The 17,005-nt window shown below is 41.0% G+C and overlaps 1 protein-coding gene across 1 annotated transcript in view; it reads left to right on the top strand.

Moving 5' to 3' along the window:
• The first annotated feature begins 3,822 nt into the window (after positions 1 to 3,822).
• LOC132867838 (C-C motif chemokine 3-like 1) overlaps positions 3,823 to 17,005 on the top strand; it is a 30,720-nt gene continuing 17,537 nt past the window's right edge. Inside the window, exon 1 of the mRNA XM_060900813.1 lies at positions 3,823 to 4,057. Coding sequence (XP_060756796.1) covers positions 3,976 to 4,057 — 82 coding nt within the window. The 5' untranslated portion in view covers positions 3,823 to 3,975. The remainder of the gene's footprint in view (positions 4,058 to 17,005) is intronic.

Raw genomic sequence — 17,005 nt, 5'->3', positions numbered from 1 at the left:
ACCCTTTGCCTCTCGTTGCTAGGCGGCAGTTACATGAAAGCCGCAAGCTTTCACAAGCAAATACATGACTGATATCACGCCGACTTTATGATTACATTTATGATTATCATGAATGTGTACTCTATGATGTGTACTCTATGAGCACTCTGGAGCGAGTCACTTCCAAGATGGCCGCGCAGACTGCAGTGTTACTATTTTTAGCATCATGTCAGAGCACTCTATAGCTCTACGTACCTTTATCTTATGTCGTTTCTCAACACATGTTCTGACAGGAGGACTGTCTTTGGAGGAGTCACCTTGTCCCAGGCGACTGCTGGATCCAGCGTAGCTACTAGCAGACCCCCTCCGGAATACTGTAGGCACTGCTGATGGTAGCAGCACACGTTTGTGCTGAACTGAACACCCAAGAGATTCTTTTAAGCTGGGAAGGGTGTCAAAACAATCTAAATCGAAGTGTTCAGAGCACAGGACGGCTGTTGGTGAGGGCTCCCACTTGTCACGAGTGCGCCTGACTTGCTTCACCCACTTCGCATGCAGCTTGGGATCTCTGGGAAACTTGAATAAACTTACCCCATCCTTGTGGGTTTTGGAGCAAAAGCCAGCAACACAATGCAAAGGCATAATAAATATATATATATAATGCATAATAATAATACTAATAATGATAAACTGAACACCTGTCGCATCAACAACAAACTGGTAAGTTAGGAGGAAGATTCTTTTGCTGACGTCATATAGCCCCTCCTCCTCATTCGTCTCCTGGGTGCTGCAGCCCCGTCAAATTTGCCCAAATAGCCGCGTTTTTTATCATAACTTGTAAAATAGGTGCCTTCGTGAATTAATATATGGATCATCGGGAATTACTTTTTATGTTATAAAACATCGCCAAAGATGTCAAAAACGTGTCATCAGCCCTTTAAATATTATTTTTTATTATGCATTCATCTACTTCTGCTCTTGAAAGTGTGTAGAAGTGAGTAGCAGGGGATCATTTTTAAAATCAAAATACATTATTGACAGCGAGAGCAACTTTTTTGTTTGTTTGTTGATTTGTGCGATCAGTCAATTTTAAAGTACAGGATCATATTAGTTTAATTACTAGAGGGGCAGCTACAATTATCGACACCTTAACGATCTTTTGGCCATTGTAAAAGAAGAAAAGATTTTCAATACATAAATTGGGCATGAATAATTACTCAAACTTCCACCGGTAAAAAAAAAAAAAAAAAAAAAAAGTTGATTCCCGATTACTTAGTGTATCAAATCACGTGACACCGTTCCACAGTTATTAACACTGTTCCATAATTATCAACATCCAGATTTTTTTTTTTAATCGGTATGTGGTATTAAGTTAAGAAAACAGTTTTTTTATTTAAAATTTGTTTTACAGAGACATATTAAGTACAAAATATCTTTTATATAAATATATCAATGTTGGTGTTTACGTTAATGAGGAAGTAATTCTAATGTTTGTAAACAAATGAACTGATAATGTTGAACCTGTGTCAGAAAATCTTTCTGTTCCACTTTCTAAGTATTTTCATAGATCACATTTTGTTAATCATTCGTTGTTGTTTGTATTAATTTCTAGTTTTGTAGTTTACCAATAAACGTCAACAGGCAACTGACATTGTAACCACATGAAAATCCAGGTCAAAGGTCGCATGCCATTCCTTGAATCAAAATATAAAATGTCTCCTGATATTGTAATATGTGGTAGATATTTACAACAAACTGTAAAAAAAATTCTGAATGGAATAAAAAAATCTGAATATTTCAAGCATGTCATTTTTTATATGCAAGGAATTTAATTCTGGTCTAATTCTATTTATTGCAATCGGATTCCAAATACTCTATAAACATTCCATTCTGTTATGAATCAGAAAAAAATTATTATAAATCACAGCACTTTTATTTTTGAAAGTACTTCATCTACTTCAACAATGTTACACAAAGATCGATCCATAACAGCTGTAAATGTCCCTTAATTCCACAGGGTGTCGATAATGGTGGACACCGGTGAAAGTGATCACTATTATCGACACCTCACGTGACTTCTCAAACGCGTGTTTAGATACAAAATGGCGACTGTCAAATGAAAGAGTCAAACAAAGTAGGTTTCGACAAGGAGATCATGAAATATCAGTGAATTTGATCAGTAAAAACATATCCATGTTTACCTGCGATGATAACGTCTGGGTTTTCCTCAAATTGCTGATTGTGTTAAAAAAATTCCATCTCAGGTAACAAGCTGTGTCATCAGACAAGCTCAAAGGGCAAGGGGGGTCTTCCAGTTGATTTATTAATCAATAATAACTGCTGAAACTGAAACTCATCTTTGTAAAATTGTTTTTATTGGTAAATCTGAAAAGGTGTTGATAATAATGGAATGTTGATAATTGTAGCCGCTGCTCTAGCTAAAACTAGTTCAAGCATTATTACAATACAGTGATAAAACCATATGTTTTGAATGGTTGGCCCAGCTGATGAGTATAACAGTGTATAATAATGTTGGCTTTCACTTTTATGAGTTCAAGTCAATGAGACAGTAAGTAGATGGAGAAAAATCAGGGGCCTAAAACAGAACCTTGTGGTACACCGTATTGAAGAATCTCCATTAATGTTAACAATGTGGTCATGATAGTAACTTCATTACTAGTCCTAAATCATAAAGATTCCAAATAACCTACATAGATTTATGTCTGTGCCTACAAGTAGTATAACCTGTTCCAGGTGAGTTATGTGGAATAATTCTGTAAATTCGGTCACATGCAGTGTAGATACAGGAAAAATGTTCTTCGCAGCAAAGTCCAGCTCTCAGGTGGCTGTATGTATAGTCTTGATTTCAGAAAACCCCAAAATTAAAATTCGTGCACCAAATTCTTGGGGCTTTTTTTTCTATTAAAGATGTATGTTGTAATCGTTCTGCCACAGAAAAAGATCAGTTCAAAGAAATCACTGAAAACCTAAAATTACCATCACCTTCATGTCCATGATGAGTTTATGTAAACTTCTAACAGAGTTCTGTAATGAAAAACAGAGTTTTTGTTTAAGATGTTCGCCAATCAGAACAAAGCTATTTACATATTTAATGTTGCTTGTACGATATGGTTTGTACGATAGGGTTCCAACATCTTGTTGGTATAAGACAGATTTTGTAGCCTTCAATTTGTCTGAAGGCAATTGAAGCTTTTTGCATTTTACTGTGTAAGGTTACTCTCAGAGGTTGTGCATGCTGGCTAATTTACAAAAAAAGTCTTAAATTCCACACCTCTCCCCACAGTTAGATAACAAAGGAATGAAGAGTCTGAAGACACGATTACAGAATGAGGAACATGAAATTCAAGATATTTTTTCTTTCCATCTGTAAACACACTGAAGTGAAAGCACGCAACAAGAAAAAAAAAAATAAACACAAGAAGATTCCTGATAATCATTTGAGCAGACTATGATAGAACATAGTCTGGTGGTGTAGTGGTTAGTGCTGTTGCCTCATAGCAAGAAGGTCCGGGTTCGAGCCCCGTGGCCGGCGAGGGCCTTTCTGTGTGGAGTTTGCATGTTCTCCCCGTGTCCGCGTGGGTTTCCTCCGGGTGCTCCGGTTTCCCCCACAGTCCAAAGACATGCAGGTTAGGTTAACTGGTGACTCTAAATTGACCGTAGGTGTGCATGTGAGTGTGAATGGTTGTCTGTGTCTATGTGTCAGCCCTGTGATGACCTGGTGACTTGTCCAGGGTGTACCCCGCCTCTTGCCCCGTAGTCAGCTGGGATAGGCTCCAGCTTGCCTGTGACCCTGTAGAACAGGATAAAGTGGCTACAGATGATGAGATGATAGAACACTGACACCAGGTTTAAGAACGAACTGCGACACACCTATACACACTCACACACACACTCTGTGCCAAGCACATGCTCCGTCACACACACTCTGCCCTGTAAACCTGCTCAGAGAGGGGAAAAGAAAGAAAAAGACATAAAATGATGACCTTGTTTAGGATTTCCAGTGGAATGTTTCTGTTCATCCTCATCCTCAGTGCCTTCATCATGGACACAGAAACAGGTGAGATTCAATGTTTTTTGTTTGTTTACTTTTACTGCTCACTGTGCATCTAATTGCCCCCTGGGGATAATAAAGAAACCTTGAACCTTGATAAGAGAAACTGTTAAATTTTCATCTTCTCTTCCTTTATTTTTAATTCATAAGGTTTGTAGATTAAGCTTCGTGTTCATGTTGAGAGTAAAGCGTTGAAGAAAAAATATTTTTGCAATCTAAACAACTGTAAAAAATTTTTTTATCTAAAATAGAACGTAAATTAAATATAAATGTTTGATTTTTTTTCCAACATGATGTTCATGAGCTTTTTAGTCATGTTCATGTTCTGACCAGAGAGTGTGAGAGTGTAGAAATAATGATGGATTGTTGTAAATATGACACTATTTCAGGCCAGCGCCTGAATATTTTGCGAATTAATTCCATGTTCGTTTGCTTTTTTGCTCTTCAGAGTTTAATGGTTATAAACGAAGGTGTCTGTGCTGATGTGAGTGAAGGTTCAGGAGAAATTTACAAGCAGATTTCGATGTATGTGTTACATTTACAGACGTTTGTCTGTGAAGGTTCTCATTCATCCAGGTCATCGTAAACCGTAGGTGCTAATGAAGGCACCTGGACTCGCTTGAAATCCTTGAAGACATGTCAGCTCTCATCCGAAAGGCTTCTTCAGTTCTGTCTGACTAGTGCGGAGTTCCAGGTATTTATCCTCTAGTGGACCAAAAGCAACCCTAAGGAGAGTTGTTGAGGTCACATGGGTCGTTGAGCCTCTCAGTCATCCTGTAGGTGTTAGGGTCCCTGGAGGCCGGGTGTGAACGGTGTTAGCAGCCTCATTAGGTCATTAGGATGATCTGTGGGTTGTTGGCTCTCTCTCTCTCTCTCTCTCTCTCTCTGCTGTCATGCGAGTCATTGAAGTCAGCTGAGTCTTGGTGTGGATGTGTATTCAGTTTTCTGGGAAGTGTGCCAAGGACTGCATTGTAGGTGGCTGATAAGTGGTGTCTCAGACCACCTCCTCTGTTCAGTGATGGTCGTTCCAGGTTGATGGCTTCTTTTACTCCTCCTTCAAACCACCGGACCAATGTGACATCAACGACTCTCCTTAGGGTTGCTTTTGGTCCACTAGAGGATAAATACCTGGAACTCCTCACTAGTCAGACAGAACTGAAGAAGCTTTTTGGATGAGAACTGAAACGTCTTCAAGGATTTCAAGGAAGTCCAGGTGCCTTCTTTAGCACCTATGGTTTACGTTCACAGACAACAGACACTGGTTGTTTTTTTCGTAAATTATGTGAAACAGAGCCATGATTTCAGCAACAGTGACGTTTTCACTGAAATTTTCTCAAGTCTTGAATGATTCCTCAGATTGGTCCTGATCCTACGACACACGTAATCCAACTTTCCTTCAGTTCCCTGGCCACAGCTTTAGGCCAAGTTTACATTAGACCGTATTTGTCTCGTTTTCTTCGCAGATGCACTGTCCGTTCACATTAAAACGCCGGGAAACGGGAATCCGCCAGAGCCTACGTATTCAACCCAGTTCATATTTGATCCGGTGCTGTGTAAACATTGAGATACGTGGATACGCTGTGCTGAGCTCTAGCTGACGTCATCATTGGACAACGTCACTGTGACATCCACCTTCCTGATTCGCTGGCGTTGGTCATGTGATGCGACTGCTGAAAAACGGCGCGGACTTCCGCCTTGTATCACCTTTCATGAAAGAGTATAAAAGTATGAAAATACTGCAAATACTGATGCAAATACTGCCCACTGTGTAGTTATGATTGTCTTTAGGCTTGCCATCCTTCCACTTGCAAGTGGTAAGTGACGCACTGGGATCACACACACAGCGGCTCAGTCCCGAATCACTGCTCGTGCGCTTCACTCGCGCGCTCTGTGAGCTGCGCAGGGCCAGAGTGTGCACCCTCCAGAGGGCACTCGCTTTTCGGGGCGGAGTGATTTGGAGCGCAGCCGCTGAGGAGGAAGCGATGAGCCGCACTGACACATTTCAATTTACGGGCCAAATTAGTCATGTGATTTAGCGTACCCGTGTATTGGCGTTGCTGTGTGCACGCGAATCGTGTATTGGCGTTGCTGTGTGCACGCTAATCATTTTTAAAAACGTTAATCTGATGATCCGCTGATACGGTCTAATGTAAACCCCACCTTAGTTCCTACCTGCAATTGGTTGCCATTTACTGGAAGCAAAATATATAAGCATGGTTTCATCTTCTCCTGTCGTATACAGAGCAGGGCATCTGAGCCCATTCCTCTTTACACAGTCTCTCCAGATCATCCATGGTCCTCGGCCCTCTCTCGTGCTCTCTCCTCTTCAGCTCAGCCCACAGGGTTTCACTAGGGTTCAGGTCAAAAAGCTTGATTCTGTGCTCAGTGAACCATTTTTGTGTTGATTTGGACACATGCTTCAGATCATTGCTCCTTCCTGCTGGAAGATCCAGTGACAACCCGGTTTTAGTTTCCAGGCAGAGGAGCCAGATTTTGATTTAAAATGATCTGGTATTTCATGGAGTCCATGATGCCATGGACCCTAACAAGGTTTCCAGGCCTTTGGAGGAAAAACAACCCCAAAACATCATAGAACTTCCACCATATTTTACAGTTGGGATTGGGTTCTTTTCATTATAGCCATCCTTCTATTTACTCCAAACCCACCGCAAGTGTTTATTGCCAAAAAGCTCCATTTGTGTTCCATCAGACCAGAGAACATGGTTCCAGTCAAAGTTGTAGTTGCGTTTCACAAACGTCAGGTGCTTATGTTTGTGGTTAATTGACAAAAAAGGCTTTTTTTCTGGCACCTTCCTAATAATTTGTTGGAATGGAGGTGGAGTCTGATGGTGGTTTTGGAGATTCGAAAACCCCAAGATTTTACTTTTTCTTCTAATTCACCAACAGTGATCCTTGGGGATTTGCTGCCTCTCTTACCCTCCTCTTCACTGTATGTGAGGGCAAAATAAACTCGGGTCCTTTTCCAGGAGAGTTTGTAACAGTTCCAGCTGGTGTCCACTTTTTTATTATTGCCCTAACAGGACATAGGAAATGGACATTTTCAGACAAGTAACTGTTTTTTATAACTATTCCCTGACTCATGAAGGTCAACACACTTCTCCCTCATTTGGTTTGTGTATCTCTTATCTTTCCCATGTTGATGGATGACTAAGGGAATTTGGCCTCTGTGTCACCTCCTATTTGTTCCCCAGCCAATCAGGAAGTCATGGATTACAGCTTAAAAGTTCTTACACACTCCAATTGTGTGGCGAGATAAGGATCCACAAGCAGAACACAGACAGTAATAAAATAAAGAGAGAGATTTAATCCAGGGGAAAGGGTGTGGCACAAGGGTAAACAAAAAATGAGACAAAAACAAATGGCAAAAATAATCCAGATAACAAGAGACAGGAAACTAGACAAAAACATGAAATAGGCATTAGGCAAGGACAAAAAAATGCTAGGACAATAAAAACAAAAACAAGAAAACACCCCAGTGCAAAAAAACATGAACTAGAAATAACCTCTTAGTGCAAAAACCATGAACCACAAATAAACCCTTAGTGCAAAAACCATGAAATAGAAAAATGAGCTTGAGCAAACAACCATGAAACATAACAGAGGCACAGAAATGGCTAGAAGCAAAGCAAGATGTTCTGGCAAAGTTCCTGCCTGAGAACAGTTTATATGACAGCAGAGAAAACCAGAAAGTGAATGCAGGCATGAAGGAATTCCCATTCCGGATTCAGATCGGCGCTGGCGTGAGAGATTCGTAATCTCCGGAGTGGATGACCAGAGTGGAGCATGACACCAATCAACTCAAACATGTACAATAGCCCCCCAAACATAACTACGTCATCACTTGTTTACCGCAATGCATTGTGGGGGGTAGCTGGGGTTGGTAGTTGAGCGATATGACAGACATCAGATTAGTTTTACATGAGAGCGATGTGAGAGGAGCGATTTTGCCATGCTCTGTTGTGGAAGACAATGAAATTGGTGATTTAAAGAGGTGGATAACATGTCGAGGGTTTACAGCAGGAAAATTGGAATCCAAATCAAGCTTGGTGAGAAGGTAAGACCCTAGAGCGAGTCGATCACACTGTACAACAACAACATCAAATCTCAGAATGTCTTATTTCTGAGGATGTATACTGCACCAGCTAAAGTTTATTGAGAAAACAAATCTATCTGAATATCAGGAATTGTATGTAGCCTCTCTGCAATTGGCTGTAATGTCTATAATGTCCATGGCGAAGTTACATTCATGTTAGGCTGACTGCCAGGTCCTGCAGCCAGGTATGGCAAAACTTTATAGGCTTAATCAATGAAAATGTGCAAACAACATAAATAATTTGTATGCTAAATAATTTCATTCTTAATTTTGAAATAATTTGCTACATCTACAACCCAGATTCCAAAAAAAGTTGGGACAAAGTACAAATTGTAAATAAAAACGGAATGCAATAATTTACAAATCTCAAAAACTGATATTGTATTCACAGTAGAACATAGACAACATATCAAATGTCGAAAGTGAGACATTTTGAAGTTTCATGACAAATATTGGCTCATTTGAAATTTCATGACAGCAACACATCTCAAAAAAGTTGGGACAGGGGCAATAAGAGGCTGGAAAAGTTAAAGGTACAAAAAAGGAACAGCTGGAGGACCAAATTGCAACTCATTAGGTCAATTGGCAATAGGTCATTAACATGACTGCGTATAAAAAGAGCATCTTGGAGTGGCAGCGGCTCTCAGAAGTAAAGATGGGAAGAGGATCACCAATCCCCCTAATTCTGCACCGACAAATAGTGGATCAATATCAGAAAGGAGTTCGACAGTGTAAAATTGCAAAGAGTTTGAACATATCATCATCTGCAGTGCATAATATCATCAAAAGATTCAGAGAATCTGGAAGAATCTCTGTGCGTAAGGGTCAAGGGCGGAAAACCATACTGGGTGCCCGTGATCTTCGGGCCCTTAGACGGCACTGCATCACATACAGGCATGCTTCTGTATTGGAAATCACAAAATGGGCTCAGGAATATTTCCAGAGAACATTATCTGTGAACACAATTCACCGTTGCCAGCTAAAACTCTATAGTTCAAAGAAGAAGCCGTATCTAAACATGATCCAGAAGCGCAGACGTCTTCTCTGGGCCAAGGCTCATTTAAAATGGACTGTGGCAAAGTGGAAAACTGTTCTGTGGTCAGACGAATCAAAATTTGAATTTCTTTATGGAAATCAGGGACGCCGTGTCATTCGGACTAAAGAGGAGAAGGACGACCCAAGTTGTTATCAGCGCTCAGTTCAGAACCCTGCATCTCTGATGGTATGGGGTTGCATTAGTGCATGTGGCATGGGCAGCTTACACATCTGGAAAGACACCATCAATGCTGAAAGGTATATCCAGGTTCTAGAGCAACATACCGTATGCTCCCATCCAGACGACGTCTCTTTCAGGGAAGACCTTGCATTTTCCAACATGACAATGCCAAACCACATACTGCATCAATTACAGCATCATGGCTGCATAGAGGAAGGGTCCGGGTACTGAACTGGCCAGCCTGCAGTCCAGATCTTTCACCCATAGAAAACATTTGGCGCATCATAAAACGGAAGACACGACAAAAAAGACCTAAGATAGTTGAGCAACTAGAATCCTACATTAGACAAGAATGGGTTAACATTCCTATCCCTAAACTTGAGCAACTTGTCTCCTCAGTCCCCAGACGTTTACAGACTGTTGTAAAGAGAAAAGGGGATGTCTCACAGTGGTAAACATGGCCTTGTCCCAACTTTTTTGAGATGTGTTGTCGTGAAATTTAAAAACACCTAATTTTTCTCTTTAAATGATACATTTTCTCAGTTTAATCATTTGATATGTCATTTACAGTGGTGCTTGAAAGTTTGTGAACCCTTTAGAATTTTCTATATTTCTGCATAAATAGAACCTAAAACATCATCAGATTTTCATACAAGTCCTAAAAGTAGATAAAGAGGACCCAGATAGTGACGCGTTAAGAAATGCCGCTAGTGAGGTACACTTAACATTATACATACCCGAAAGAGAACCCTTGGTGATTTGGGAGTTTTATCGCTCCAACAGGCTTGTTTGGCTGCCGAGTGCTTCGGCACATTGAGAGGCAAAGGCTGAAGAATGCTTCTTTGTTTTACAGGCTTTGGAATATCGCTAGTTTCAGACGATGAACACTGTCGGTTGTTATAATCATCTATAACCGAAAGCCATTCCGCAGACCATGGAAATATTGCTGGGTCACAGTTTAAGTACGTCTTTTTCCCCACTAGAGAAATGGAAGCTACAAACACTTATCCATTTCGAAGGTTTTCGTTGCGGATTAAACTTATCCAATTCTTTCTTCTCTTCTCGACTGGCATCTGATAAAAGCTCTTTGTTCTCTTTGTTGTGGAGGCACAGTTAGGCACACAGCAGTTCATTTTAGGCATGGTTAAAACTGGTTAGACAGAACAATACAGTGTTTAACAAAGGTGAAAGTAAATAATACGGTGGAGCTGACCCCGGGTATTACTCATAATGCCTTGTGGTAAACAAGCGATGATGTAGTTATGGGTTAGGGTCATTTAAATAGAAAACATGCTTCAGGTACATTGTGTTTGCTATCATTTACAGGAGTGGCAATAATAGTGGCACGTGTGTTTTTTGTTGCAAATAATGAGTTTTCATCAGGGATTTGTTTTTCTCTGAATAAATTTTTCAATCTAAGGCTGGACTTTTCTCCTCTGAGGTATCTTACATTGAGGGCAATGTAAGATACCTCATTAAATATCTATGGAAATTATTATGAAGGGCGGCACGGTGGTGTAGTGGTTAGCGCTGTCGCCTCACAGCAAGAAGGTCCTGGGTTCGAGCCCCGGGGCCGGCGAGGGCCTTTCTGTGTGGAGTTTGCATGTTCTCCCCGTGTCCGCGTGGGTTTCCTCCGGGTGCTCCGGTTTCCCCCACAGTCCAAAGACATGCAGGTTAGGTTAACTGGTGACTCTAAATTGACCGTAGGTGTGAATGTGAGTGTGAATGGTTGTCTGTGTCTATGTGTCAGCCCTGTGATGACCTGGCGACTTGTCCAGGGTGTACCCCGCCTTTCACCCGTAGTCAGCTGGGATAGGCTCCAGCTTGCCTGCGACCCTGTAGAAGGATAAAGCGGCTAGAGATAATGAGATGAGATGAGATTATTATGAAGAAAAATAAAGTTTGGAAGGACCATTTACACATTACACTTACCATATAAACTAAACAACTGATTTTGACTTGTTCTTGCACTCAAAAAATCATTTTTTGAAAAATCAGGGAAATATTTCCACACAGATGGCTTTCTTTGAACATTAAGCAGTTCTGTTGGTCCAACTTAATGTACTTGGGTTGAATCAATTTACAACCCCGATTCCAAAAAAGTTGGGACAAAGTACAAATTGTAAATAAAAACGGAATGCAATGATGTGGAAGTTTCAAAATTCCATATTTTATTCAGAATAGAACATAGATGACATATCAAATGTTTAAACTGAGAAAATGTATCATTTAAAGAGAAAAATTAGGTGATTTTAAATTTCACGACAACAACACATCTCAAAAAAGTTAGGACAAGGCCATGTTTACCACTGTGCGACATCCCCTTTTCTCTTTACAACAGTCTGTAAATGTCTGGGGACTGAGGAGACAAGTTGCTCAAGTTTAGGGATAGGAATGTTAACCCATTCTTGTCTAATGTAGGATTCTAGTTGCTCAACTGTCTTAGGTCTTTTTTGTCGTATCTTCCGTTTTATGATGCGCCAAATGTTTCCTATGGGTGAAAAATCTGGACTGCAGGCTGGCCAGTTCAATATCCGGACCTTTCTTCTATGCAGCCATGATGCTGTAATTGATGCAGTATGTGGTTTGGCATTGTCATGTTGGAAAATGCAAGGTCTTCCCTGAAAGAGACGTCGTCTTGATGGGAGCATATGTTGCTCTAGAACCTGGATATACCTTTCAGCATTGATGGTGTCTTGCCAGATGTGTAAGCTGCCCATGCCACATGCACTAATGCAACCCCATACCATTAGAGATGCAGGCTTCTGAACTGAGCGCTGATAACAACTCGGGTCGTCCTTCTCCTCTTTAGTCCGAATGACACGGCGTCCCTGATTTCCATAAAGAACTTCGAATTTTGATTCGTCTGACCACAGAACAGTTTTCCACTTTGCCACAGTCCATTTTAAATGAGCCTTGGCCCAGAGAAGACGTCTGCGCTTCTGGTTCATGTTTAGATACGGCTTCTTCTTTGAACTATAGAGTTTTAGCTGGCAACGGCGGATGGCACGGTGAATTGTGTTCACAGATAATGTTCTCTGGAAATATTCCTGAGCCCATTTCGTGATTTCCAATACAGAAGCATGCCTGTATGTGATGCAGTGCCGTCTAAGGGCCCGAAGATCACGGGCACCCAGTATGGTTTTCCGGCCTTGACCCTTATGCACAGAGATTCTTCCAGATTCTCTGAATTTTTTGATGATATTATGCACTGTAGATGATGATATGTTCAAACTCTTTGCAATTTTACACTGTCGATCTCCTTTCTGATATTGCTCCACTATTTGTCGGCGCAGAATTAGGGGGATTGGTGATCCTCTTCCCATCTTTACTTCTGAGAGCCACTGCCACTCCAAGATGCTCTTTTTATACCCAGTCATGTTAATGACCTATTGCCAATTGACCTAATGAGTTGCAATTTGGTCCTCCAGCTGTTCCTTTTTTGTACCTTTAACTTTTCCAGCCTCTTATTGCCCCTGTCCCAATTTTTTTGAGATGTGTTGCTGTCATGAAATTTCAAATGAGCCAATATTTGGCATGAAATTTCAAAATGTCTCACTTTCGACATTTGATATGTTGTCTATGTTCTATTGTGAATACAATATCAGTTTTTGAGATTTGTAAATTATTGCATTCCGTTTTTATTTACAATTTGTACTTTGTCCCAACTTTTTTGGAATCGGGGTTGTAATTTATTTCAGCTGAAATAACTTATTTACTATGGTTGGGTCCGGCTTGATGTACTTGGGTTCAGTCTGTAAAATTTATTAGGGTCGATTTAACTTAACTATAAGGATTCAGTCAAGCTTAATTTAATTGGATTAGTCCAACTAATTTTTACAATTGTAAAATTACACTACTAAATTATATTGATCTACCCCGAGTAAAATAAGTTGGGTGAACAGAATTGCTGAATGCATGTCATTTCACCATGTGAAAATACTTTCCATGATTCAATTATGTTACTTCAAAGACTAGCTTTTGAATATCCATCCATCCATTATCCGTAACCGCTTATCCTGTGCAGTATCGCAGTCGAGCTGGAGCCTATCCCAGCTGACTATGGGTCAGAGACGGGGTACACCCTGGACAAGTCGCCAAGTCATCACAGGGCTGACACACAGAGACACACAACCATTCACACTCACATTCACACCTACGGTCAATTTAGAGCCACCAATTAGCCTAACCTGCATGTCTTTGGACTGTGGGGGAAACCGGAGCACCCGGAGGAAGCCCACGCGGACACGGGGAGAACATACAAACTCCGCACAGAAAGGCCCCCGTCAGCCACTGGGCTGGAACCCAGGACCTGTGAGGTGACAATGCTAACCACTACACCACCGTGCTGCCCTAACTGTTGAATATAAACAACAAACTCTATACCCTGCTTAGTTTCAAGGGTGGAAAGAAAACACAAACAGGAGATCTTGCAATAAAACCGTAACTGTATTTAAGTGTAACAGTGTGCCCATGTCTTTGTAATCACATGTGCTTTGAACATTTGCACAACATTTACAGTGAACGATGACTGCAATTTAAGTGTTAAGTGTTAAGTTTACTGTAACTGCTGTGGATATTATTTGCAATAATTAATAATAATTTGTTTACATATATGTTTACATTATGTTTACATATTTATGTGGTTTATTTCTTGTGAAGATTTATTTGTATTGTGCAACTCAAGCCCAAGCCTTCTCAGTCCTTCTTTCTACATTTCTGAACATGTCTCAGGGTTTACATGTAGATGTGAGACTATTTAAGACACTTCTGCCAGTGTAGTGAGTAACAGGTGCTGAGGGAGAACCATGTGAGGACAAACGGTGCTAATTTCTGCTGGAAAGCACCACATCTGGTGGGATCACAGGACGCAATTAATTGCGGGAATCCAGCAAGAAAGTTTCAAGAAGTTGTTTATCCTCTGTTTTCAAGGTGATCCTAGTATTTCCTATTTTGATTTTGAGGGTTTTTTTTGTTCGAGACTCATTCCCCGTGTTGTATGCAGCCAGCGAGGTATGTTTATTTATGTTGCTTGTCGAGTTAATTAGTCTTTGGCGTGTCAATTTCATGTTAAATGAATGCGTGTTTTTTTGTATATTGTCTTATAACAGTTCGACGGTGGATTGTTGACGGTCAACTGGAATGAAGAGAGAAATGAATCCATCTGTATAAAGAACCAGCGTCGCTTATTTCATGGAGGGAGTGATATTTACAGTTTGTTTGGCATCAATAGTGGAAACCTAACACAAGACAAACAAAAGATGTTGCCATAAAATTGTTTCCCAAAATAGGTAATGATAGTGCAAAAATAATTAACACTGGCAATTCCTTGCAAACAGGGCGGCAGGGTGGTGTAGTGGTTAGCGCTGTCGCCTCGCAGCAAGAAGGTGTAGGTAATGGAAATTTCTAATAAACACTTCAGAACGCTTAACAGTTGTCTTTTCAGTCATTTATTATAGTAGATCATATAAAAGATATATAAAATAGGAAAGGAAAGAGAAGAATAGAAGAATCAAATCAAATCAAGTTTATTTGTACAGCGCTTTTAACAATAAACATTGTCGCAAAGCAGCTTTACAGAATTTGAACGACTTAAAACATGAGCTAATTTTATCCCTAATCTATCCCCAATGAGCAAGCCTGTGGTGACGGTGGCAAGGAAAAACTCCCTCAGACGACATGAGGAAGAAACCTCGAGAGGAACCAGACTCAAAAGGGAACCCATCCTCATTTGGGCAACAACAGACAGCCTGACTATAATATTAACAGTTTTAACAGGTATAACCCTCAACTGTCCTCATGGGGCCGTCCTTCACAGGAGTGGGGCGATAAAACTCCGACCAGACACAGGGCACCAGGATGGATCAAGCAGGTCCGAGGGGCAGAAGAGGCCAGCATCTCAATCCCAGGATCAACATGTAACTCAGAGGGACAAATTGGGGGGGGGGAAAGAAAACATGTTGTTAGGTATGCCCTAAAAATGACAAGTATTAAATCTGTGTGGTAGGCTCGCAGAGACGAGAGTCTTTACATCAGGCATAACACACAATGGCATGTTAATATGGTAAAAAATATATCATGACCTGCTCTGGCTGGATGCTTGATTGGGTGATGGGAGCACACTCCTCAGCAATGATGAGATGCAGATGGGACCCTTAGGCCTGGCCAAGACAATTCAGTTACATTTCACCGGGTCTGGGACATGCGACAGAATGTCTGACGGCCGATTCCCTGCAGGCTACGATAGCCAGTCGAGGTCCCCACCGTCTCCACCAAAAGATTTCCTGTTGACTCCATGTAACTCAGAGGGACAGATTTGGAGTGGAGTGGGGGGGGGGGGGGGGGGGGGAGAAAGAAAACACAGGTGGTTAGGTATGCCCAATGTCACCTGAATAAGTAGGAACAGTATACATATTGCACCGAGTACAAGCAGGGACTCCGGCAACTAACTATGACAGCATAACTAAAAGGAGAGAGCCAGAAGGTAACACAGGCATGAGGGAGCCCCGGGACATAAAGCAGCCAGCCACTGCACCGTCAACAAACTCGAGTGAGCAAGCGAGTGGGGACTGACAGCATCCATACATCCCAGTTTACCAAAACACTCTATGTCTGAGGACCCTCCAGATCTACTCCTTTACCTCAAACACCATTAACAAAAGGCTTGACTAAACAGATATGTTTTTAGCCTAGACTTAAATGCTGAGACTGTGTCTGATTCCCGAACATTACTTGGAAGGCTGTTCCATAACAGTGGGGCTTTGTAAGAAAAGGCTCTGCCCCCTGATGTAGCCTTCACTATACGAGGTACCAGCAGATAGCCTGCACCTTTTGATCTAAGTAGGCGTGGCGGGTCATAGAGGAGCAGAAGTTCACTCAGGTACTGTGGTGCGAGACCATTCAGTGCTTTAAAGGTCAATAGTAGTATTTTATAATCAATACGAAATTTGATTGGGAGCCAATGCAGTGTGGATAAGACAGGCGTGATGTGGTCATATTTTCTAGTTCTAGTAAGGACTCTTGCTGCGGCATTTTGAACTAACTGGAGCTTGTTTATGCACTTATTGGAACATCCAGACAGTAAGGCATTACAATAATCCAACCTGGAGGTAACGAAAGCATGGACTAGTTTTTCTGCATCATGCAATGACATTAAATTTCTTATCTTTGCAATATTTCTGAGATGAAAGAAAGCTATCCGGGTGATGTTATCAATGTGAGTTTCGAATGAAAGACTGGGGTCAATAATCACTCCGAGGTCTTTTACTGCTGCACGTGAAGAAACAGAAAGGCCATCCAGAGTTACTGTGTAATCAGAAAACTTACTTCTAGCTGTATGTGGTCCTAGCACAAGTACTTCAGTCTTGTCAGAGTTAAGCAGAAGGAAATTTATAAGCATCCAGTGTCTAATGTCCTTAACACATTCCTCAATTTTATTAAGCTGGTGTCTCTCATCAGGTTTTGCAGAGACATACAACTGTGTGTCATCAGCATAACAGTGGAAACTAATACAATGTTTACGAATAATATCGCCCAGAGGTAACATATATAGAGAAAAAAGCAGTGGACCCAAGACAGAACCTTGTGGAACACCAAACTTTACCTCGGTATGTCTAGAAATATC

The sequence above is a fragment of the Neoarius graeffei genome, chromosome 19 (assembly GCF_027579695.1).
Source record: "Neoarius graeffei isolate fNeoGra1 chromosome 19, fNeoGra1.pri, whole genome shotgun sequence".
Lineage (NCBI taxonomy): Eukaryota > Metazoa > Chordata > Actinopteri > Siluriformes > Ariidae > Neoarius > Neoarius graeffei.
Note: the sequence above shows the minus strand (reverse complement) of the source record. Positions and strands in the feature narration are given on the sequence as shown.